Raw genomic sequence first — 23,574 nt, 5'->3', positions numbered from 1 at the left:
ATGCTGGAGGGACACGGTGCTGAGCTGTCCCCCCGCATGCAGTTGGGTCGGCACCTTGCTCCGACTGCCAGGTTGCCTTTGTCAACCTCAAGTGTGACTCGTCCAAGAAGGGGAAGGGGCGCCGGGCTCGCAACTCCTCCAACAAGGAGGTGACGCGCATCACGTTGGAGTTCGAGGCCGAGATCAAGCCAGAGGAGATCACAGGTGAGCATGGGGCTGGATTGGCACGTCTTGGGTACAGGCAGAGGTGGTGGGACCAGAGGGATGGTGGTGGGACCAGAGAGATGGTGGTGGGACAAGGGCAATGGTGGTGGGACCAGGATGTGATGGTGGTGGCACCAAGGTGATGATGGTGGGACCGGGGGGACAGTGCCATCCCCACACAGAGGAGCATCATTCCTCACCCAGGTTGGGATGTGCTGGGCAGCACTTGCAGATGAGTATTTAGGAGATGGTTTTGATCCTGGTGGTTTTCTCTCTCCATCCCTCCCTTCCTGCTGCATCCTTGTTCCCCCCTCCACCCCCATTCCCCCTCCACCCCCAGCCAGCTGCAACCTGCACTGCCTGCGGCAGAGGGTGGAGAAAAAGCTGAAATCAGCCATCAAAGCCCTGAAGAAATCCATCAACCAGGAGCGGTTCCTGCTCCGCTTCGCAGGGATGGAGTACGAGGTGGCGCGGAAGCTGAGCATGGCCCCAGAGCGGCAGGAGAGCTGCGGGCCCGGCCAGCAGCGCCTGGCTGGCAAGTGTGGTAAGGAGCATCAGGGGGTGTATGAGCTGTGCCCCCCCCGGTGGTGACATCCTCCCTGCCACATCACTGATGTCCCCCCCCCGCTCTCAGTTAGCTGCTCGCAGGGAACCTATTACCATGGCCAGACCGAGCAGTGTGTCCCCTGTCCCCCCGGCACCTACCAGGAGAAGGAAGGGCAGCTCTCCTGCGACCTGTGTCCCCGTGGGGATGCTTTTGGACCAGTGGGAGCCACCAACATCACCGGCTGCACAGGTAAGGGGGCATGAGAGGGGCTGGGAGGCACACTGGGGGCTGCAACCTCAACCATCAGCCCCATCCAGAAGGAGGGAAAGCTCTGAGCATCCCCAGGACCCCCGGGAGTTGTTCTGGGCATTCATCTTTGAGAGGAGACCTCAGGAAGGGCAGCACTTGCTGTGGATATAGTGATGCTGTCCAGGCTGGGTGGGGAGAGGAGCCCTGGGCATGTGGGATGCCAGGACTGAGGGGTTCTTGTGCCCACAGGTCAGTGTCCCCCTGGCCAGCACTCGGCTGACGGCTTCAAGCCCTGCCAGCCGTGTCCCCGGGGGTCCTACCAGCCCGAGGTGGGGCGGGCGCTCTGCTTCCCCTGCGGTGGGGGGCTGACCACGCGCCACGAGGGAGCCCTCTCCTTCCAGGACTGCGACACCAAGGGTAGGTGTGAGGGATGGGGGTACCCGGTGGGGCTGTGCCAGTGGCTGATGAGTCCCTTTGCTCTCTGCCCCCTTCAGTGCAGTGCTCTCCTGGGCACTACTACAACACCAGTGTCCACCGCTGCATCCGCTGTGCCGTGGGCACCTACCAGCCCGACTTCAGGCAGAACTACTGCATCTCCTGTCCTGGCAACACCACCACTGACTTTGACGGCTCCACCTCTGTGTCTCAGTGCAAAAGTAGGCAAGCTGGGGAGCCATGGCATGGTGGGACCTGGGCCTTTCCTCCAAAGTACCTAAAAACCCCTTAAAATAGAGCTTGGGATCAGTCTGTGCTGTACGAGTGCAGACAGGCATGGGAGGGATGCATGGAGCACTGCTGATAGAGCACTTGAGAAACCCAGCCCCATTGCAGTGTCCATGCCACTGGTTCCCAGTTGAAGCAGCTCTCCATGCCTTGCAGACCGGCAGTGTGGGGGGGAGCTGGGAGAATACACAGGCTACATCGAGTCCCCCAACTACCCGGGCAATTACCCTGCCAACATCGAGTGCACCTGGAACATCAACCCCCCCCCCAAGCGCAAGATCCTCATCGTGGTGCCCGAGATCTTCCTCCCCTCCGAGGATGAGTGTGGCGACGTCCTCGTCATGCGGAAAAACTGTAGGTAACCGAGCGCGCCGCGTGCTCATGGCAGCAGCCGGGGAGGAAGAGGATGGGGTTTGGCAGAGCTGCCTCGTGCAAAGGGGAAAGCCACAGCCGTGGGCAGCTGGAGGGGGTTGGGAGTTGGGTGAGCAGAGGACTCAGCATTGAATTATAGAACCATGGAATGGGTTGGGTTGGAAGGGACCTTAAGATCATCCAGTTCCAACCCCTGCCACGGGCAGGGACCCCTTCCACTGGAGCAGCTGCTCCAAGCCCCTGTGTCCAACCTGGCCTTGAACACTGCCAGGGATGGGGCAGCCACAGCTTCTCTGGGCACCCTGTGCCAGCGCCTCAGCACCCTCACAGGGAACAGCTTCTGCCTTAGATCCAACCTGAACTTGCCCTGTTTCAGTCTGAACCCATCACCCCTTGTTCTGTCACTGCAGTCCCTGATGCAGAGCCCCTCTCCAGCATCCTTGTAGCCCCCTTCAGACACTGAAGCTGCTCTGAGGTCTCCAGCAGTTTCTCTGCTCCAGGCATCACCACACTTCCCCCCGTCTTAGGATCACAGAATAGAATCATAGAATGATTTGGGTTGGAAAGGGCCTTAAGATTCCAATCAGTTCCAGATCCATTTCCAGCCTCCTACCATAAGCAGGGATGCCTCACACTAGATCGTTTTGCCAAGACAGTCTTTGTGGATCAGGGAGATGTGCATGGGCTAAGTGTGGGCTGGATTGCCCACCCAGGTCTCAGCACTCTTTTTTTGGGGGTAAAAACACCCATTTGGAGCTTTCCAGAGCAAGGAAGGAATAACAACATCCCTGGTACGTAACATGAGGGTTCGAGGGTGCTCAGTCTCACCGAATATGGACAATCCCCACATCTGTTGCTCCCCTTTGCCTTGAGCATTTAAGCACAGTGAGGCTGGGGGTAGTTCTGCTGATGGTGCCCAGCATCATGTGTCATTCCCTGCAGCCTCCCCATCCTCCATCACCACCTATGAGACGTGCCAGACCTATGAGAGGCCCATTGCCTTCACTGCCCGCTCTCGGAAACTCTGGATCAACTTCAAAACCAGTGAAGCCAACAGCGCCCGAGGCTTCCAGATCCCCTACGTCACCTACGATGGTGAGCACAGGGTGCGGGGGGACACTGTCTCGGTGAGCTGGTGTCCCCTGCCATGTTTGGTACCCAGGTCACCCCCAGTTCACCTGTATCTGGGGGGGAGCAGGCTCAGGGATGGTGACCACAGGTGTTGTTGATGGTGTGTTTTGGGTGGTGTTGCAGAGGACTACGAGCAGCTGGTGGAGGACATCGTGCGGGATGGTAGGCTCTACGCCTCCGAAAACCACCAGGAGATCCTCAAGGTGAGTGTGTCCCCACCAGCTCCTCTCAGCCCAGGGCTCTGGAGGATGCTCCATGCGGGATCATCCTTCTGCACTCCTGGTTTGGAGCTGCCAGGGGCAGCCCAGGGTGGGCACACAGGGTGACCTTCCCTCTGTCTTGGCTGCCCCACAGGACAAGAAGCTCATCAAAGCTTTCTTCGATGTTCTGGCACATCCCCAGAACTACTTCAAGTACACGGAGAAACACAAGGAGATGCTGCCCCGCTCCTTCATCAAGCTCCTCCGCTCCAAAGTCTCCAGCTTCCTCCGGCCTTACAAATAGCCTCCTGCAGCCCTGCAGCCCCCGGGCTGCCCTGCAGCCAAGGAAACACTCTTCTCCCTCCTTCTCCTTTCTGGTTTTCTCCTTCCTCCGCTCGGCTCCAGCAGGACCAGCACCTCTCACCCTGCAGACGCCCCACGTGTTCTCCACCGCTCCCCACAGAGCTGTGTCCCCAGCCAGGGGAGGATGCTCCTGTCTCATCCAGCCACCGGTGAAGCCACTTCTCTCTGTGGAAGCAGCTTCGTTATAGGAAGCCGAAGCACCAGTCCTGTCGTCATCCTCTGTCCTCCCTTTGGTTTCCTTTGCGACAGGTCTGTCCTTGTTCTCTGGTGCCACGTCAGAGGGGTCATCGTGCTTCCATCCCACAGGGCTGGCACCAGCTGCAGCTCCAACAAGCCCTTTAGGAGGAGTGCCAGAAGGTAACGGTGTGTCTATGGCAGCAGCCGGGGCAGGGGCATCGGCATCACTGTGCAGAGATCGGGGGAGATGCATTTGCATGACTTGAGTCAAAAGCAGATGTAAGGGGAGCTGAGCAACGGCAGCCGTGGTGCTGCAGGGGCCGTGCTGCCCGAGAGCCGCGCTGGCGCTGGGAGGGGAGCGCAGCCAAGCCACGTTCCCGGAGAACAATGTCTGGCTGCACGGGAGAAAACAGGGAGCGAAGGAGAAGGACTCTCAGCCGGGTTAGGTTTTGGTTCCCCCCCACCCGAGACACTTGTGCCAAAAACCCAGACTTCCTTCCGAGCTCTGCCAAAGAGTAACTCAGAACAAGCAAGCTTTGTGAAGAGCAGGAGTACGTTTGTGCACTAGGATCTCCTCCTTTCTACCTTCTTCATATGTATTAAGTGCAATCATTTGAGTCTTCTTTATATTATTTAGAGGGAAGTTGTGTTTTTTTCTACTAGAAATGACGATATTTATACCTGAGGAATGAGAATGTGCGTTTGTAACAGAAACCAAACGTCCGCCCAAAGCAAACCCAGCCCTGGGCTGCTGCTCACTGGTGGGATGGTGGTTTTGGGCCTTGAATCCTTTTCTGCCGTGTTTGTCCCCCATAAAACCCCCAGGTCAGGGGGAAGATGGTGCCACACTGCTCAGCATGAGATGGGGTGAGGTTTGCAGGGGTTTGAGGTGTCTGCATCCATCAATGGCAGAGGTGAGGTTGCTTTTGGGCTGAGCCTCTGTGGTTTGTGGGGTTTTCAAGCCCTGTTGTAAGGAGAATGCAAAACTTGGCCCCAAAACCTGGAGCCAGGGGGAGCAGGGGCAGGTCCTGAGTCCAGGGCTGGGGTCACAGTGGACAAGAGGGGAGCTGCCCCTCTGCTCAGCCCCAAAACCTCTGTCCAGGTGTGGTGATCCCTGCAGCAAGAACCATCCCGCCTGCCTCTGGAAAGCTTTGTGCTTCCAAGCCCCTTCAGGTGCATGTCGCTCCATCCATCCACACATGCTTATCGCACTGGGATGCTGCAGGAGCTCTTCGCCAGGGCACGTGGTGCAGATCCCATAGGAAACCCCATCCTGCCACCCTGCTTCCATTGCCACTTGAATTCCCCTTTGGCTGGGGACCACGGCCAGATGGATGTCACTTTTGGGTTTGTTCTGCTGGCATCTTCACACGGCCACACAGGACCCAGGGACCAGTGAACGCTACCGCTGATCATCCATCCTCTTCCTCCCCAAACCTTCCTCCCTTTCCAGTCTTGGCTGTCACCTCCCATCACCTTCATCCCCATCTTCATTCTCTCAAAGACCTGGAGCTAAATGTGGTCGACTTGCCTACAGCTTTCCTGTTGGCAGGTCCCATCCTTGTCCTTGCTTGTGTCTCACTGTCGCTTTGACCACAGCTGGGATGAGCCCTGCTCTTAATGCGCCAGTTATTGCTCCCAACATCCCACCGGGTCTGTCCTTGCCAAAATCCAGCTGCTCTCCTGTGTTTCCCTTCCTCAATCTCTGCTGTTCCAAGAGCTTCTCCTGGGCTCTATGAGGAGCTGCAGCCTGGCAAAGGGGGCTGAGGTTTGTCCCTACGATGCTGCGGCTGGAATAGTCTATCCTGATCAATCCCAGCTGCGGATCTCCCCTCCTGCTGCCCAGCTCCCAGCACGTTTGGAAGCTCGACATCTGTGGGCTGAGCTGTTTGTCACTGGGTTGGTGTCTGGAAGCAGCTGCTTTGATGCACAAAGGCTGTTGTAGGGATTTGGGGGGGGGGTTATTGCTGTGGGGCAGGGGCAGTGAAGCGGTGACTGTTGGAAGGGTCTTTCCTATGTGGAACAGCAAAACTAAAACCAACTCGGGGACGGTGAAGCCGCTGTGATGGCCCCAGTGTGATGTAGCCACACACTGGAGCTTAGGAACTCATTGTGGCTGATCAGCAGGGTCACCGTCCCAGAGCCTCGGGGTACCCAGGGTGTCACTGCACCACCCACCTCTAACTCGGTTTTGGAAGGGTGAGATGGGAGCATCTGTGACGGCCAAAGGCACCTGGGGACATCTCCTTACCCAAATACCCCAAATAACCCCCCCGAGGAGTGCACGGGGCCACCTGCAGCACCCGTCTGCAGCACAGCCCTTCTCCTCACCCATAAGCAGGGCTCAGAAAGGGTTTGGAAGGCTGAGAACTGCGTCAGCAGCCACCTCTGGGCTGTGTTGAATGTCTCGCTGTGGTGAACACACGGGAGGGTTGTTGGCTTCTTCGTTTTCATGTTGGAATATTTATATCTGCCTTTTGCAGCGGGCCATGACTTACCATCTCCAGCAGGCAGGATTAAAGTGATGAGACAGATGTAGTTCATGAAGTTATTTGCACTTGATTGAAAGAAAAGAAAATGTATCTGAACTTTGTAAAAAGAAATGTTTGCATTTTGTATTGTCTTTTTTTAATTATTAAATGGAATTTCTTGGTGTTGATCTTTCAAAAAAAACCTGGCTCCAACACTTGTTTTAAAGGTTTCTAACAGCAGGATCCAAAGCTGTTTTCATTGTTTTGCTCCCTCAGATGCTAAGACGAGCTCTTTTCAAGGGCATAAGGGTTTTTTTTCCCTAGAAGCTTAAATCCTGCACACTTCCATAAGCTCAACAGTCATTACACAATATAATTATTTATATACATTAACTAGCTGCAGAACAGCTCATTTTTAGCCCAGAATGTGGGACCAGCTCAGAGGGAAGCAAAGGGGATGAAAGACCCTCTTGACCTGGGTCTGCTCCTCCCAGTGCCATAGGGCAGCTGAAAGCACCTATCAAGTCCTCAAGAGCTGCTGCTGGGGGAGATCCCACGGCCCAGTCACTGCTGGTGGAGGGACCTCTACATGCAAACCCAGCCCAGCCCTGGCCTGCAGCAAGGACAACACAGGAGGTCCTCAGAGGGTGTGGGAGAACCCTCCTGCCTCAGCTGGTGTGTGAGCAGCCAGGGGAGATGCGTGGTTAGAGGTATGGTCACAGAGGGCTGGTGGGTGATGTGATGGTTGGAGGGCAAAGTGGTCGTGAAATGATTGAATCTTCAGTCCTCGGAGAAGGCAGGAGGTCAGCAAAGCCTTCACCTTCTGCGGGGCTGACTTTGGCTTGTTTAGGATGCTGGTTGGCAGAACTCCTTGAGAAGCATAACTGAAGAGCAAAGCGGTCCAGGAAGAGCAGATGCTCTTCAAGGTGCGGAGCAGGTGGTCCCCATGTGCTGAAAACAGGTGAGGAAAACCAGCATGGTTGAACAGGCTGGAGCAGAGAAGCTGATGGAGACCTCAGAGCAGCTTCCAGTGTCTGAAGGGGCTACAAGGATGCTGGAGAGGGACTCTTCATCAGGGACTGCAGTGACAGGACAAGGGGTGATGGGTTCAGACTGAAACAGGGCAAGTTCAGGTTGGATCTAAGGCAGAAGCTGTTCCCTGGGAGGGTGCTGAGGTGCTGGCACAGGGTGCCCAGAGAAGCTGTGGCTGCCCCATCCCTGGCAGTGCTCAAGGCCAGGTTGGACACAGGGGCTTGGAGCAGCTGCTCCAGTGGAAGGGGTCCCTGCCCGTGGCAGGGGTTGGAGCTGGATGAACTTTCCAACCCAAACCATTCCATGATTCTGTGATATTGCTTGAACTCAGGAATAAAAGTTTATCACTCATGGAAAAAGGGATTGTTGCCCCATGAGGAGTACAAAGGATGTTGTTATGTTACATAGGGAGAAAGCTAGAAAGGTGAAGGCACAGATGGAGCTAAGTCTGACCACTGCCATGAAAGAGAATAAATGCTCTTACAAATGTATTAGCAATACCAGGAAGGCCAAGGAGAACCTCCATCTCCATCCGCTGCTGGATCCCAGGGGACATCTAGGGACTGAGGATGAGGAGAAGGCTGACGTAGTTAATGCCACCTTTGCCCCAGTCTTTAGGAATCACACCAGCCATCCTCAGGGTCCTCAGTTCCCTGAGCTGGATGGGAGCTGGCTGAAATCCCCATAGTTCAGGAAGAAATGGCTAGAGACCTCCTGCTTCACTTCTATGTACACAAGTCTATTGGGCTGGATGGGCTTCACCCAAGAGTGCAGAAGCTGGCAGAGGAGGTCACTAAGCCACTCTCCAGCATCTACCAGCACTCCTGGTCCAGTGGGCAGGTCCCAGAGGATTGGAAGTTGGCCAAAAGGGCAACTCTACAAGGGTAGGAAGGAACCCTGGAAACTACAGCTTCAGTGGGGGTCATGGAGCAGATCATACTGAGGCCTCAGTGCCATGGGTTAGGGGTGACCATTCACTTCTGAGGCACAGGATTCTTAAAGCTTCAGTAACTCCAGCACAAGGGAAAGATCTCCTCCACTGTCAAGCTGGGAGCTCAAAGGGTTCCAGTGACTCTTGAGCACCACACACGTTCAACTGTGGGTAACCACCTCAGTTTTGCTTGCTCAGGATACAAGTGGAACTGTTCCACCTCCCCACCCTGCTCTGAATACATGATGGTGAGGTTACTTCCCTCACAAGCTCTGATAGCCTCATATTGTGCACCAATTCACACCCCTGTCAGCTCAACAGCACCGGGGAACTCTCATGCTACAAGAAAGCAAACAGCTCTTTGGCAAACCCTTCCCCAATCAGTTTTGGAGGAACACAACCAAACAGCTGAAGGTATCCTAAAAGTTTATTGCTACCCCATTAGTAAAGGCGCTGGGGCTTCCCCATGGTGCTCTTGATGTACAGAGCACGCACGTTCTGCCAGTTCTTCTTCAGCAAGGACACCAGGAAGTTGATGGCCAAGTGGATGTTGTAGACGAGTTCATCCTCTGTCATCTTCACGTGACCAACGGCCACAGCGAGACAGAGCACCTGAGGGACAAGGACACCACGGTCACTGATGCAGGTAAGAGGTTTTGTAGGGAAAAATAAACAGCAAAGTGATTGGTGGGGTATCAAATTCCCTTGTGTGTTGTCCACTGGACAAGACTTCTCCACCTCATCTACGGGTGCTTCCACAGAGCAAATTGTTTGGCACATGGCTCCCATGAACATGTCTGGTAGCATCTGGATGCCACCTCTGAACAGCACCTAGCCTCCTCAGGGAGCAAAGGGGACTTAGGAAAGGAAATGAGCACCAGTGCCTCCTGAAGATGGGAAAACTGGTAATGACACGTAACACAAGGTGCTAAAGAGGTACCTTGAGTGGAAGCAGACCTCTGTTTTAACCATGCTCCCACCACCTGCTCATTGAGCAGTGTGGAATGTGCCCTGCAAACCTCTAGCCCCACACAGCACAGACAGCTCCAGACTTCACTGTGAAGCATGGCCCCAGCTTCACTTTTTGTCTTGGGCACCAGGCACCAGCCTTTTCTTTCCATGCACAAGAGGCTGAGAAGCCTCTGCCCTGCCAGGCTGGACGAGGAGCTCCCCACAGGCACAAGACAAAGGGACTTATGAACGAGCTGACAGGCAAAGTGCCACGACATCATTAGCTCAGTTACTTAAAATGCTCCAGCATTTGGAAACTATCACATTTGCTCTGCCCTCCCAGTTGTTGTGCCCCCAGGCACACAACAGCAGGCGTCCAAGGGTGCATCTCAGTGAGCAGAACTGTTAATTCTGAGTAACACCCACAAGTCACACTTAAACCACTGAGACAAGACGCCTGAACAGCGTTATTTTGGTTTTGGGGAGACAACTTGCTTTGACACCTCTTGACAGCAAGAGTAGACATCTGCAGAGTGGCTCCAGAGCCACTTGTGGAGTCAAGTTCCAAACCTGCTTCTGGTAAAGCACTGCTGAGTGCACAGACCCACAGGGGCTGCACCCTGCAAATGTCACCCACTTGCTGTAGGAAGTATTAATTATGACTGTGCTCTGCACTGAAACATCATCTCATCATCATCTGCTCTCAGATCTTTCAGCCACAGATGAATTATGTCTCCTTTCTAGCCAGCAGCTGATGATGAGGGAGTCTCATGGTCATCAGGCACTGTCTTAGGAAGGCACTAGAGGGACACCTACAGCCGAGCCCAGATATCGCAGCCATGTCTGAGTGACCACCCCAGCCACAGGCAGGAAGCTGCCCTGGAGACGAAAGGCTTTGCTTTACCTTCTTCATCTGAAACTTGATGGTAGATTTGACCTCATCAACCTTGGCCACCAGGTTCTCATTGTGAGTGAGAAGAGAAGGGAATTTGCCAGCTTTGTTCAGCCCTGGTCCCAGAATTCGAGGAATCTGCTTGATCAGGGACTCAGAAGCCAGGAAGGCATCATACTTCTTGGCTGTGAGGAAAGAACCAACATGGGTAAGGATGGGCTCTCACCTCTGACACCGAACTTGAGACTGTGCTGCTCCATCTCCCTCAGCATGCACCTTTTGACATTGAGTCCCGCTTACTTGAACCCAACCTGGTTTTACTGTTACTGTATCAGAACTTACTCCTGTCACAACAGCCAAACCCACCAGCACCCAGCTTCACACCCTGACAGCACACTGAACTGTGCACAGCCCATTTCCCTGAAGAAAGTGGCATTTGTTGAGACAGAGATGACCAATGCTTAACTCTGAACTCCAAGACCCTTCCATCACAGGCTGGACACATCTGGATGGGCAGATGTATCATACACCTTGGAGAGGCTGAGCTAGCAGCCATGGTATCCCATCTCATTTCCTTATTATGTACAATTTCATGGATAATTATAGAGTAAGCAGGAAGGCTTTCTTGTCTGCCTAAGGTAAGTATCATTCTGACTTTGCCTTTACAGGGAGAGAAAGATTTTATCTCTCAGTAAGTGAAAATATGCAAATTTCACTAACTTCATGTAAACACTGCAGGACTAAATCCAACTTCTGCCTCCAGCTTCCCAACCAGGAACGTGAAGAATACCAAGGGTGACACCAAAGACAGGAACATTTCCTGTATCCCTCCCTTCCAGAGAGCCTCCTCCTTCCAGGAGCAACTGTTGGCTTTTCAGGGCAGTTTCTAGGCCAATTGCTGTACTCCAGGCTGACTCTGGTCAGCTTCCTATTCCCAGCAGTTACCCACAACATGAAAATCTGAGCACATGGGATGTCATCTTGCTTAGCCAGCCCGGGCACTCTGAACCCGACCCACACCACCACTCACCCAGCTTCTTCACCAGCTTCTTGTTTTTGTTGAGCTTTTTCAAAGCTTCTATGTCCATGTGAGGGATGTCAACTGCTTTGGCCTCATCACAGTGCTGCTGGTCCCCCAGCAGGCAGACAGAGAACTTGGGCCGTGGAGTTGACTTTAGCCTGGAGACAGAAGGTCTGGATTACTACAAACCTCCAGCACCACACACTCTTCCACGGGAGCCAACACAAGAGGTACCTTACCACAGTGCCTGGACCTCTTCCTTCCCAGCTGCTAACCTGCCTTCCCCAGCAGGTCGGTGGGGACAGCACCCACCTCCCCTCATGTTTTAAGACCCAGGGTTGGGGTCCGTCCAGCCGCACCCGTTTAACTGGGGGGGTCTGAACTACCCGAGCGGTTCAGCACCACGTCCTCACACCGCAGCTGCCGGCCTGCCCCATGGCAGGGCCCGGCAGCACCGGAGGGCCGCGGCCTGAAGGCTGGGTGGGAGCAGGATGAGTCCGAACCTGACGGTGCCGGAGAAGCGCTTGTCCTTCTGCGGGTCGTAGTTCTTGAGGCTGATCTGCAGCTCCACCGTCTCCACAAACCTGAGGACCGGGACGGCAGCTGAGGGCACAGCCGGCCGGGGGCCTGCCGTGCCCCGGGGCCGCCATAGCACAGGGCTCTTACTTGCGCTTCTTGACCTTGCTGCCCTGCAGCACCTCCTTCACCGCCTCGTACAGGGTGTCCCGGGAGACCTTGCTGCTGCGGGGGGGAGAAGCACCGGGGGCTCAGGGCGGACCCGGCCTGCACCCCCTGCGGGCCGCGGGGACGACACCGCTGCTCCGCCATCCGCTCTCGGCCCCCGCTCCCCGCAGCCGCCAGGCGGCTGCGGGGAGCGGGGGCCGAGAGCGGATGGCGGCGGATGGGGGTGGATGGCCGCGGATGGCGGCGGATGGGGTCGGATGGCCGCGGATGGCGACGGATGGGGTCGGATGGCCGCGGATGGCGGCGGATGGGGTCGGATGGCCCAGCGGATCCTCACTTACCTCATGATGGCGATGGCCTGACGGGACCGAAAGGGGGCGGTGCCTCCCGGCGAGAGATAAATAGTGGCGGAAATCTCGCGAGACTTGAGGCGCGCCACGCTGGGGGCGGTGAGCGCGGCTCTCCGAGGCCGCCATGTTGAGAGCGGCAGCCCCGGCTCCGCCTCCCGGTTGTCCCGGAGGGCGGCCCGGCCTCACCGCCGCTGTCACCGCCACCCGCGGGCTCTGCCGCCCCGGCTGTGCCCGGCCGTGCCCGGCTGCGGAGGGGCTGCGGCAGGGCACGGCTACTGAGGGCAACCTGCAGCTTCAATGTCAGCACTGCGCATGCGCACTAAGTTGGCCCCGCAGGCCCAGTTCCGGGGGTCGGGGTTGCTGAGCCCCGGAACCTGTATGACAAGCCAGAGGCGGCCGAGGACTTGGCGGGGCTGGTGCCGTTATGCGCGTTGCGGGGCGGGGTGAGCGGGGCCGTACCGCGGTGCATGATGGTCAGGCGGCGGACTCGGTGCAGCCGCGTTTCCTCAGGTGGGTGGTGGAGGCTGCGGAGGTGATAGTGGCCGAGGGGCAGCGGTGGTGGCTGAGGGGCAGCGGTGGTGGCCGAGGGGCAGCGGTGCCCTGGGGAGCTGCTGCCGCCGGGCCCCTGGGTAACAGCGTGGGGGGAGCCCCGCCGGGTCTCCCCGCCAGCCCCCGAGCCCTTGGGCCTGTCCCGCCGCTCCCCTCAGGGCTCGCCGTGGCACAGGGCACGGCCCCCGTCACCCCCGGGCTGGGTTTGCCTCAGGCAGCGCCTGCCCCATCTCTTCCAGGGGGTTGCGGCCCCTCAGCAGTTTGCATGGCAGCCACAGCAGCGCAGGGGCCTCTGTGACCCTGCTGTGACCGGGTGTTAGCTGGGGAATGAGCTGTAATGGTTCTCGGGAGCACTCAAAGCTAATCAGAACCTGCTGCGGTGAGTGAGGGGTCTGCTGGGTGTAGGGAGCACTTGGGTTAAAGGGCACTGAGTGTGGCACAAAGCTTGGCTGTGCCCACAGGTGCTGCAGTGTCAGGCAGAGTGATCAGGCTTGTTCCTGGAAACCAAAAGGGTAAAATATGAGACTATCTCGGAGATTACTCATGAAGAATCCAGTGCAGCTGCTTTTAAAGATAATCTATCAGCAAAGTGCCTCCAGCGAAATGCTCTTGTCGGGGTGTGGGTGTTTTAAATCATCTGCTTATAGCCTGAAATTCTGTTCCTCAGAAGCCCAAGACCTGGAGGAGAGAAAGCTCCCATGTACCCTCAGCCTGTAGGTCCAGTAAACCTTTCCTGCAGATCATGTGGAGGATGGGAAGGGCCTGAATGAGGTGTTTACACTGTCTCTAAGAAGAGTGTCGATTCACTCACTTGATAAGCTTTATCTTATACTTACCTGTGGAATAGATTTACTCGTGCTTGCCATTGGTATACATCTTTTGACCAGTTTAATCCTTTATAATCTGAAAAATCATTTGCCATTTAAACCTTTCTTAATGTGCAAAAGTGGCTATACATATGTTGGGTGAAAACAAAATTTAATTGTTTTTTTTATTCAAGGCTTACAAGAACACAGCTCCCTGGCCCACAAACCTCTTGCTCTGTGTCCTGGTGCTCTCTACGAGCACACTGAGTAAAGTAAAATTCATGTCTGAGGACCAGCCATCGGGGCAGGATGGAGAGCTTGGCCCTGCAAACAGTGACCCTTAGTGACGGGATGACAGCCTACATTCAGCAGGCTGTCAAAGGTAATGGTTCCTTTGGGCTGTGAATCATAGAATAGTTAGGGTTAGGAAGCACCTTAAGATCATCTAGTTTAAGTCTCAGAGTGTCTTGATTGAGTCTGAAATTCAAGTCAGAACTTATCAAAAGTGCCCTCATGGTGTGCAAACCATGTATGATTCCTTTGGACAGGAAACTGACAGCTCTGTTAGATTTCCACAGTGATACAGCAGAAATCAAACATGCCTCTGGCTGGGAATAAAGCTTTGAAGATGGGAGAGGTGTTGCTGTAGAAAATAAAGGTTCTGCTCAGACTAGAGTGAGCCCTGGAATAACTGGGAAAATGGAGTTCACACTGTGACTTACAGGACTCTATCCAACCCTGAAGCTAAGCAGGATGGTTTATTTCACTGAGATGCAGAGAATGTGATTCCCAGTAGCGCTTTTCTCTCTCAAAGTGGGGCTGAGCTTGGTGTTGACTAACTGAAGCAGTGCCAAATTCAGTACCTGCTCTGATTTTGGTGGTTGTGAGGTGCTGCTTCCTTTACCACCCACTGTTCCTAAGAAAAGGAATATGGTTTTTCCCAGGCTGTAGAATGGGAAGGTTGAGTTGCAGACTTCATGTCCTGGGGATTCCTCTCTTGCTTTGCTTTCTGTGCAAACTTGGTAAGTTTGTTACGTGTGGAGTTGGACTATCTTGAAACCACCAGGTTTTGTGATAACATGCCCCCCGACATTGTGCACCAGGTGAAAGCAACTTAGGCTCCTCATGTTGCAGTGGGATTCAGGGAAAAGCTTCATAAATAACAGCCTATAAGTAGCAGTTTCACTGTTCTGGGTACTGGTTTCCTTGTGAACATGTAGCAAATGGGACAGTTGGTGGGATCAGGAAGACTGGGCTCTGCAGGCAGTGCTAATGGCATTTTAACTGTTTCAGATGGAAAGCTGGTTGAAGGACAAGTCATTGAACTTGAAGATGGGACCACAGCTTATATCCAGCAGGTGACAGTTGAGAAAGGTGAGGACCATAAATTCACCTTCTGCTTTTTAGAAGGATGTTGTAAATGTAACTGCAATTGTCTGTATTCCATCAGTGGGGCTCCACTGTTAGCTCGAGCTTTAAGAAGTCTGTACAGGTGTACGTTTTTTTGTCCCTTGCCCCTGGTTTTGAGGTTGAATGAGCAAGGACACAGAACTTGTGATTTCCTGCAATCTGACAAGGCCAATTTGCTGGTGGTGTAAGCAGCAGTTTAAGTGTTGTTTCACCTGTGGGCTCTCCCACAATTGCCGGTCTGACAGATCACAAGTCCTCCAAAGCTCCCTTTTCTGTTAGTAAATGGTTGCATGAAACCCACTCTGTGTTCTTGGCTGTGCCCCTTTCCTCTTTCATCCTCTTCCCTGCCACCAAACACACAGTCAGAGGGGTTTTCCTTCTCATCTATTTCCCCTGCTATGGGATTTTTGTGCTCTCCTTTACACACGCCTGTGCCAAAGCCATCACAGAATAGTTTGGATTGGAAAGGACTTTAAGATCATCCAGTTCCAACCCCACTGCCATGGGCAGGGACACCTCACACTAAACCAGGTCACCCAAGACTCTGTCCAGCCTGGCCTTGAACAACGCCAGGGATGGAGCATTCACAACTTCCTTGGGCAACCCATTCCAGTGCCTCAGCACCCTTACAGTAAAGAGCTTCTTCCTTATATCCAATCTAAACTTCACCTGTTTAAGTTTTAACCCGTTACCCTTTGTCCTGTCACTACAGTTCCTACACTTTCTAATGAAGAGTCCCTCCCCAGCATCCTTACAGGCCCCCTTCAGATACTGGAAGGCTACTATCATTTGTGCGTGGGACATAAGCTGGCATTTTTAATGGGTAATACTCTGCATTTAGCCCAATGAGCTAAAGAAGTGTGGCAAAGTTATGCATGAAGCCTTAAAAAATCATAATTAATGTTGGAAGGGATCAAATGGCATCTTAAAACCTATAGGTGTGGCTGACTTTCAGTGTAAGCAGGCAGCCCTGCTGTGTCCTCCTATGTGGGCATGAATGGTTTAGGAGCTTCCCCTCTGTTCTGTCTGAGTGTTCCAGTAAGGTGTGTGTATCTTTTTGTTCTCTTTTAGAGTCAGTGGCTTTTGAAGATGGTCAGCCAGTGGTGTTGGAAGATGGCAGCATGGCCTACATACACAACACAGCTAAAGGTAAAGAGCGTTCCCTGTTCTTCCCTTGACAGCAGGAGTAGAAGCTGCTACAGAATTCCAAGGCTGTAGATAGCCCAGGAGATGAAGAGTGCCTCTTACTCAGCAGCCTTTTCACGCTGGATTTGTTGGTTTCCTCTTACAGAGTGTTATGACCCCAACACCTTTGAGGCCGTCCAGCTGGAAGATGGCTCCACTGCCTACATACACAGTCCTGTCATTGTGCCACCAGGCAGCACCATCCTGGAAGTGCAGGCAGAAACTGGGCTGGAGGAGTTGGCTGGAGAGGAGGAAGATGATGCCTTTGATGTGGAGACCATTAATGCATTAAAGCAGTACACCAGTAAGGTGAGGACACAGTACTTCTTTCATGATGTGGGTGTAGTAGTCCACATGTGGCCTGAGGTTAAAGTGTCCTCCCTTCATTAGTGCTTCTGTGTATTTGTTTTTCAGCACTGCCACCTTTGAGAAGAGAAACTGGACAGGGCTCCAGTGAGGGCACCACTCACAATAGGTGATACTTGAGGACCTAGAGCAGGACAGTTTTCTGCTGGATTCTCTAGCTAGTTCCTGCAGAGTGCTGAGCCTACCACCCTTAACCTGCTGCAGGCACACATTTGGGAAGAGCAGAGCTGCTGTGTACAGCTTGGATTGATTTCTTCCTTGCTTTAAATGTCCCTCGTTGTAGGTGTTTTATTCCTGTTTGCCTGGCTTCCCTGGGTATGATGTTCTCTTCCACAGATTACCCAGGCAGCAGATCAAGACTATCATTTTACCTGTCAGGAGTGCATAAGTTATTACCACTGTCCGTCAGGTTGACAAAGGCCTTAAAACCCAGAATAGCTTCACATCTAATGTGTTGTCACTGCAGTGCTCCATCTGAATGTCTTGAGTGCTGCCATTTTCTCCCATCTTCATGGTGTTGCATGAGAAGGGGCTACCCGGAGCATGTTGATATGGTGCTCAGCTGGGCAGAAGTAAGATTTGCCCATGGAGACCTTTCTGCTGTGGTATGGCCTCACTCTGGAGAAGAGTATGGTGTCACCGTAGATATAAGTGCTTCCTGCTCGGGGTGCTTGTCTGCTCCACACTGTACAAGGAGGCATGAACGGTGCTGTGCTTCTTTACTTGCAGGCTTCTGACAAGGAAGAGGAGAGAGTGACAGACCCCTGCCACAGGAAGAGTGAGGACTCCAGCAATGTCTCTTCCCAGGTCTGAATTTCTTAGTGATTCCTGAAACTAGGCCAAAAACTCCTCTTCATGCAGAGCACTTTGCCAGGTAGTAGTTAGCAAAGCTTTGTGGCTTCTCTGCAAAGTTAGCAAATATATTAGCTACAGGTTTTACAAATGAGCTAAAGGAAGCACAAAGAGGTAAATTATGTCTGGGAGAATACCCAGTGTGAACTCAGAGGTGGAAATAGGAAATGCTGGTTCCTAGACCTGTGTTGCATCACATGGGTTGCATCATATGTGTACAAGCTGTGTTTGTAATGACATGTGAGGGTGCTGAGGTGCTGGCACAGGGTGCCCAGAGAAGCTGTGGCTGCCCCATCCCTGGCAGTGCTCAAGGCCAGGTTGGACACAGGGGCTTGGAGCAGCTGCTCCAGTGGAAGGGGTCCCTGCCAATGGCAGAGGGTTGGAACTAGATGATCTTAAGGTCCTTTCCAACTCAAACCATTCCATGATTCTGTCTTTTTGTGAGGATAACTGAAGGAGTGCTTATATATAGCAAAAAGGGGAATTATTTGTATGGGATTCACAAAACCTGCTGTAGTGGCTAATTTAATTAAGTCCCATACATCTCTTGGCAGGATTTGCAGGAGGAGGAAGTGCAGAGCAGTGAGAAGAGGCAGCAGGCTGGCAGCAAAGCTTTCCGCTGTGGGTACAAAGGCTGTGGCCGCCTCTATACCACCGCCCATCATCTAAAGGTAAAGTAGATAATATCCAGTCATGCAGACAAGACAAGTCCCCGTGTTACGGTGCCAGGTTGGAATGCTGCTATGGGAAAGCCTGAGTTGTATGCTTGGCTCACCAAGAGATCCAGATGTGTAACTACCCAAGGTGAAGTCCAGCAGAGAATCTCAGATTCTCCCCACCAGCTAGATTTCTCCACACTCTATCCTTTCCTCCTTGTCTTGGACTTCATTTTAGGGACCTGTTCTTTCTTTTTCCAGGTCCATGAACGTGTTCACACGGGTGACAAGCCGTATACGTGTGACTTCCCAAGCTGTGGGAAAGCATTTGCTACAGGTAGGAGTTTCACTTCTGAGTAAATTTTGTTTTCTGTCCAGTCCAAACCACTCTTGAGCATCAGCCCTGGCCCTTTTTCCAGCCAAGCATAATGAGCATAGCTTTTAAAGCCGTTCGAGAAGGAATTGTATCATAGGAGACTGTCTGAGACTTGATTGATGATGGACAGATTTGAGCTACAAGAAGCAGCTGAGTTGTCAGTTGTGTTGTGAGGCTGTTTGGATATTTCTTCACCAGCTATGCAAGCACAGGACAGACATCCAAAAATGCATGGGCTGAGAGGTGACACACAGCTTGCCATGTTATTTCCTTCTTGGTAAAAATTTAATCATGGTTTCTTTCCTGGACAGGATACGGGCTGAAGAGCCACATGAGAACGCATACTGGTGAGAAACCATACAAGTGTCCAGAAGATGTGTGTAGCAAAGCCTTCAAAACCTCTGGGGATCTTCAGAAACACATCCGGACACACACAGGTGAGCAGTACAGGAGGAGGGCTGAGCTGCTTCTTGAAAGGGTCCTCCACGATTCTCCAAGTACAGCTTCAGCCTTTGTCCAGGATGTGCCTTTATGAATCTTGGGTGAAAGAAGGCAGACCTGAAGCTGTCCTCAAACAGAAGTAGATGGGTTGTAGAAATAGTACTGGAGATTCTTGACTATGTTACAAACAACACAGCAGAAGGGGTAGTGGTGCCAGTGCTGCTAGAGAAATATGCCAGCATTTGGATCTGATTGAGGTCTTGTTGTTGTAATACTGTGGAGGAGGGAAGATGAGGTTGGATCTAAGGAAGAAGCTGTTCCCTGTGAGGGTGCTGAGGCGCTGGCACAGGGTGCCCAGAGCAGCTGTGGCTGCCCCATCCCTGGCAGTGCTCAAGGCCAGGTTGGACACAGGGGCTTGGAGCAGCTGCTCCAGTGGAGGGGTCCCTGTCCATGGCAGGGGTTGGAAAGGGATGAGATGTAAGGTACCTTCCAACCCAAGCCATTCCATGATGTCCAGGGCATTCCAAGTAGCTGAACTGTAGCAGGACTCTCATCCACATTACTCTTCATGCAGGTGAGCGGCCCTTCAAGTGCCCCTTTGTGGGCTGTGGCCGCTCTTTCACCACATCCAACATCCGGAAGGTTCACATCCGAACGCACACAGGAGAGCGGCCGTACATGTGTCCTGAGCCCAACTGCGGGAGAGGTTTCACCAGTGCCACCAATTACAAGAACCACATGAGAATCCACACAGGTAAGAGGAAAGGGGGAAGCACAGGCAGCTCCTCCCCAGTCAGCCAGCTGTACTGACAGCCTGTGGCAGCTGGGAAGTCTGTGGGACTGAAATGGCATTTCCAGGCATTGCAGGGGTAGATCTGGGGGTAGCCAGAGAGTTACAGGAAACAGGAATCACTTTATTGGGCTGATTATTGTTTCACTGGTCTGTCTCCAGCTATTTGCTCTTCATGGGCATGAGGAGGACAAGAGGAAACTGCCTCAGGCTGCGCCAGGGGAGATTTAAACTGGACATTAGGAACAATTCCTTCCCCAAAGGGTGCTCAGGCATTGGAACAGGCTGCCCAGGGCAGTGCTGGAGTCACCATCCCTGCAAGTGTTCACACAGCGCGTAGCAGAGGCCCTCAGTGCCATGGGTTAGTTGTGGCCTTTGCAATGCTGGGGAACAGTTGGACTTGATCTTAAAGATCTTTTCCAACCTGGTTGATTGTATGAGGAGGGTGAGTGGGTCAAGCTCTGCTCTGTGGCATCTACCCTAGGAGAGAAGCCGTACATGTGCACTGTGCCAGGCTGTGGGAAGCGCTTCACTGAGTACTCCAGCCTCTACAAACACCATGTGGTGCACACCCACTGCAAACCCTACACCTGCAGTTGCTGTGGCAAGACCTACCGCCAGGCCTCCACGCTGGCCATGCACAAGCGCAGCAGCCACGAAGTGGAGGCCACGGAGGAGAGTGAACAGGCCCTCTACGAACAGCAGCAGCTGGAGGGTGAGCAACCAACCACTGTCCTGTCACCTACGACAGGCTTTTGGGTCATTCCTGCATCAGGAACGTGGCAAAGGGGAGAGTAGTAACAGCAAGAGCTTGCAGCTGCTCTCCTCTCAGAGGTGGGTCTGTGCTGTGGCCTCCTGCCTCCCTTATAAAACCCAGATCTGTGTCACAGACAAGAGAAATGGGCTTCCCATGGTACTTATTCTATGTCACGGGTTGGGAATGGGCTCCTGCCTATTCTTTAGTACAGGGAGAGGTAAAGACTCCTTCCTATGCCAACACTGGGCTGTTGTCATGATCCTCTGTGCTGGCACCAGATAGGTCCCAGGGTCAGGTGTGTGCCTTCACACTCTGATGAGTACATCTCACCCCTTTTTTTCTCTTTGCTTTTCCTGACTCAGCTGCTGCTGCTGCTGAGAGGGGCTCCCCTCTAAAGAGCCAGCATACTGCGTTCCTGTCAGAGATAGAAGAAAATGAAGAGGATGAGGAAGATGAAGATGAAATAGCTGCACAGGTCTCAATCATCTCTCAGAATGAGACACAGCAGGTATGGACACTGACAGCCTCCAGCATGTGGGTAACAGCAGTTACCTGGGTGACATCTGCCTCTACCCAGACGTGGTGTTCTCTTCATGGCTTTTTATCAGCATAAAACAGAGCCTTCATGGCTTCATGGGCTCTGTCTGTCCTGAGGGCTCCCTCCTTACAGCTTTACTCCACTGCTGCAGCCTGGGTGTGAAGGGTAAAGAAAGGTCCTCTGCTCCCTAACTTGGGGTCTTGCGGGTGTTTGCCCAGGCTTGGAGTGCCTGGCAGCCCTCACCTTCCCACCAGCAGTCAGGATGCAGCTTCCAGTCCCTGCTGACACAGGCTGGATTTGGAGATTGGTTTTTCATTGGGTACAGCAGTGCTTTTCTTGTACTTCCCTCCACCAGCTGCCTGTGTTCCAACTGGGAAAACTCCCTTCTGTGGCATGGGGCAAAGGAAACAGACACCACGAGTAACACTTCTTTCTGCTCAGTCTGAGGTGCTCCCTGCTGCAGCAGTGCAGGAGCTGCCCTCAGAGCGTGGAGAGAAGACACTCAGTGGGAAGGGGACGTGCAGGATAAGGGGAAGGGGCTGGAGCCCTGAAGTCTTCCGAATTGATCCTGTCCACTCCCCTGGACAAAGTCTTTGGATTTCTTTGTGCCGTGGAGAGAATGTTTTACCCTTAGTGAGACCTTTGTGTGCTAGACTTGGCAGTTGTGTAAGGCTTCCTGAGAAGCCATCCCAGCTGAGAGCATCTACTGTGCTTCCACCCAGGTCAGTTTGTCACAGGAAGACCTGCAGGCCCTGGGCAGTGCTGTAAGCATGGTGACACGGAGCAGTCCCCTCCCTGCGCCCGAGGAGGAGCTGGTGGGTGAGGACACACACACCGTGACTGTGGCCAACACCAATGGCATCGAGACACTGCCGGTACAGACAAAGCTGGGAATGTCCCTTTTATCCTGCAGAGAAACAGCCTGCTGGAAGGCAACTGCATTGGTTTGTTTAAACATGATGCGGTTTTAATCTTAACTTTTCCAGGTTACCATAGTCACTTCTGGGGCAGTCGTGTCTGAGGAATCAGCCATCACACCCCTCCGTCATCAGCAGGTGGCTTTGCTGGCTACTGCCAATGGCACCCACATCGCAGTGCAGGTACCACACAGTTCCTGCATGTTTCCCTTCATTCCCCCATCCCCCCACTGGCTTCAGCACCTTCCCTTGTGCTCTTGCTGCATCACCTCTTGCCTAGGGCTTCTTCACTCCCAGGTACCCTTTGTATAGAGGAGAATAGGGATACACTCCTTGGATTGCAGAATATGCTCCTTTGTAACCCGTTTCTGCTTTGCCCCTCTGCTTCATACCTGTGTCACCCACTGCCAACCCCTCACACCTCTGTTCTGCTGGTGGCAGCCCCCACCTCTTGAGACCACCTTTTTGGAACACAGTGTTCTCTTTCTCTTTCCTCCTAGCTAGAAGAGCAGCAGAGCCTGGAGGAAGCCATCAGCATGGCTGCAGCAGCAATGCAATATGAACCTGTGACACTTGATGCAGCTGTGTCTGAGAATGGGTGTTGAGCCCCTGCAGAACCTCCCAGGCAGGCAGAGAAGGCAGCCCCAGCCTGTTCTCCACAGGGATGGTGGGAGCTGCTGGAACCAGGATGGCCAGCATGGAGAAGAGGTGCAGTACCTGAGCAATGGAAGGTGTCAGAGCAGCAGCCAGTGGCTGCACCATGCAGCTGGTGAGAGCTGATGTGCTGGGCTACAGGAGTCACCCTGTTCAATGGGCTCTTACCTCCAAGGATGGGTGTCAAAGGCTGCTGCCTTCTCTTGGAGGTTCCACTGTTGGGCTCTGAGAGCACCTTTGCTGCTCCTTGCCTTGAGCACTGACTGCCTCTGTCTGGAGGAGATGGCAGATAGTGTCTTCTAGTTCACAGCTAAGAGCTCTAAGACCTGCTAGTCTTCTACAGCAGAGGTGAAGCCACAGGGATCTCAGCAGTCTCAGTGTGCAAAATAGTTTCGGAGAGGCACATTTCCTGCCCTCTCCCTCTAGGAACAGCTTCTCTTTCCTGCCCACCCCTCAGGTAAGGGGCATGTGGGCAGCATATGTACAGAAGCATTGAAGCCCCATGGAATCAAGCCTGGGCTGTCCAGGGCTCTGTGTGTGGAGCAGTGATCTGGTACGGAATGAGCATCCAGGCTGGCTTCAACAGGAATTCTCCCATCTCTGTCACAACTCTTGAGCAAACTTCCTTGGCAGACTCAGTGCTGTGGAGCAGAGCCCAGCGTTCCCTCCACCAAAGCCAAGCAGCTGAGCCAGGCTTGGATGTAAATACTGAGTTGAAATAAAAACAAACTACAACTTTTCTTTCTGAAAAGAAGCACCTTCTCTTTCAGTTCCCAGGGCCAGAGGCTGGAGGAGGGTGGGATGAGTGTTACCAGGTCAGGATTAAGGAAGTTCTGGAGATTTGTAGAATTCATAGAATCAGAATGGTTTTGTTTGGGAGAGACCTTCAAGATCATCTGGTTTTGAATTGGCCAACTGTGTCCTGCCAAAGCTACTGAGGAGGGCAATTAGCATGATATATTGCAGGCTCTCAGCTCCC

General features: G+C 53.4%; 3 protein-coding genes across 8 annotated transcripts in view; 2 read left to right on the top strand and 1 right to left on the bottom strand.

Annotated features, from left to right (window-relative positions):
- SCUBE3 (signal peptide, CUB domain and EGF like domain containing 3) overlaps nt 1-6,558 on the top strand; it is a 40,360-nt gene extending 33,802 nt beyond the window's left edge. For all 6 annotated transcript variants that reach the window (XM_034069743.1, XM_034069742.1, XM_034069741.1 and 3 more), the window contains 9 exons: nt 43-204; nt 545-748; nt 839-1,000; nt 1,250-1,417; nt 1,495-1,656; nt 1,880-2,077; nt 3,038-3,190; nt 3,350-3,429; nt 3,581-6,558. In XM_034069743.1, coding sequence (XP_033925634.1) covers nt 43-204; nt 545-748; nt 839-1,000; nt 1,250-1,417; nt 1,495-1,656; nt 1,880-2,077; nt 3,038-3,190; nt 3,350-3,429; nt 3,581-3,730 — 1,439 coding nt within the window. In that variant the 3' untranslated portion in view covers nt 3,731-6,558. The remainder of the gene's footprint in view (nt 1-42; nt 205-544; nt 749-838; nt 1,001-1,249; nt 1,418-1,494; nt 1,657-1,879; nt 2,078-3,037; nt 3,191-3,349; nt 3,430-3,580) is intronic.
- A 2,251-nt stretch (nt 6,559-8,809) lies between these two features.
- RPL10A (ribosomal protein L10a) lies at nt 8,810-12,474 on the bottom strand. The gene is made up of 6 exons (XM_034069788.1): nt 12,290-12,474; nt 11,931-12,005; nt 11,768-11,848; nt 11,274-11,422; nt 10,256-10,428; nt 8,810-9,012 (listed from the first exon to the last, which is right to left on the bottom strand). Exons 1-6 carry the CDS (start codon nt 12,292-12,294, stop codon nt 8,842-8,844), a joined length of 654 nt encoding a protein of 217 aa, XP_033925679.1. The 5' UTR covers nt 12,295-12,474; the 3' UTR covers nt 8,810-8,841.
- Nucleotides 12,475-12,737: 263 nt separating this feature from the next.
- Nucleotides 12,738-23,325, top strand: ZNF76 (zinc finger protein 76). The gene is made up of 15 exons (XM_031042916.2): nt 12,738-12,808; nt 13,848-14,035; nt 14,947-15,027; nt 16,135-16,212; nt 16,355-16,557; nt 17,344-17,421; nt 18,021-18,137; nt 18,384-18,459; nt 18,810-18,935; nt 19,514-19,693; nt 20,214-20,444; nt 20,849-20,994; nt 21,747-21,899; nt 22,011-22,124; nt 22,442-23,325. Exons 2-15 carry the CDS (start codon nt 13,963-13,965, stop codon nt 22,544-22,546), a joined length of 1,761 nt encoding a protein of 586 aa, XP_030898776.1. The 5' UTR covers nt 12,738-12,808; nt 13,848-13,962; the 3' UTR covers nt 22,547-23,325.
- Nucleotides 23,326-23,574: the final 249 nt, after the last annotated feature.

Source organism: Melopsittacus undulatus, chromosome 16, assembly GCF_012275295.1.
Source record: "Melopsittacus undulatus isolate bMelUnd1 chromosome 16, bMelUnd1.mat.Z, whole genome shotgun sequence".
NCBI classification, from domain to species: domain Eukaryota; kingdom Metazoa; phylum Chordata; class Aves; order Psittaciformes; family Psittaculidae; genus Melopsittacus; species Melopsittacus undulatus.
This window is presented reverse-complemented; position numbering and strand designations above follow the sequence as displayed.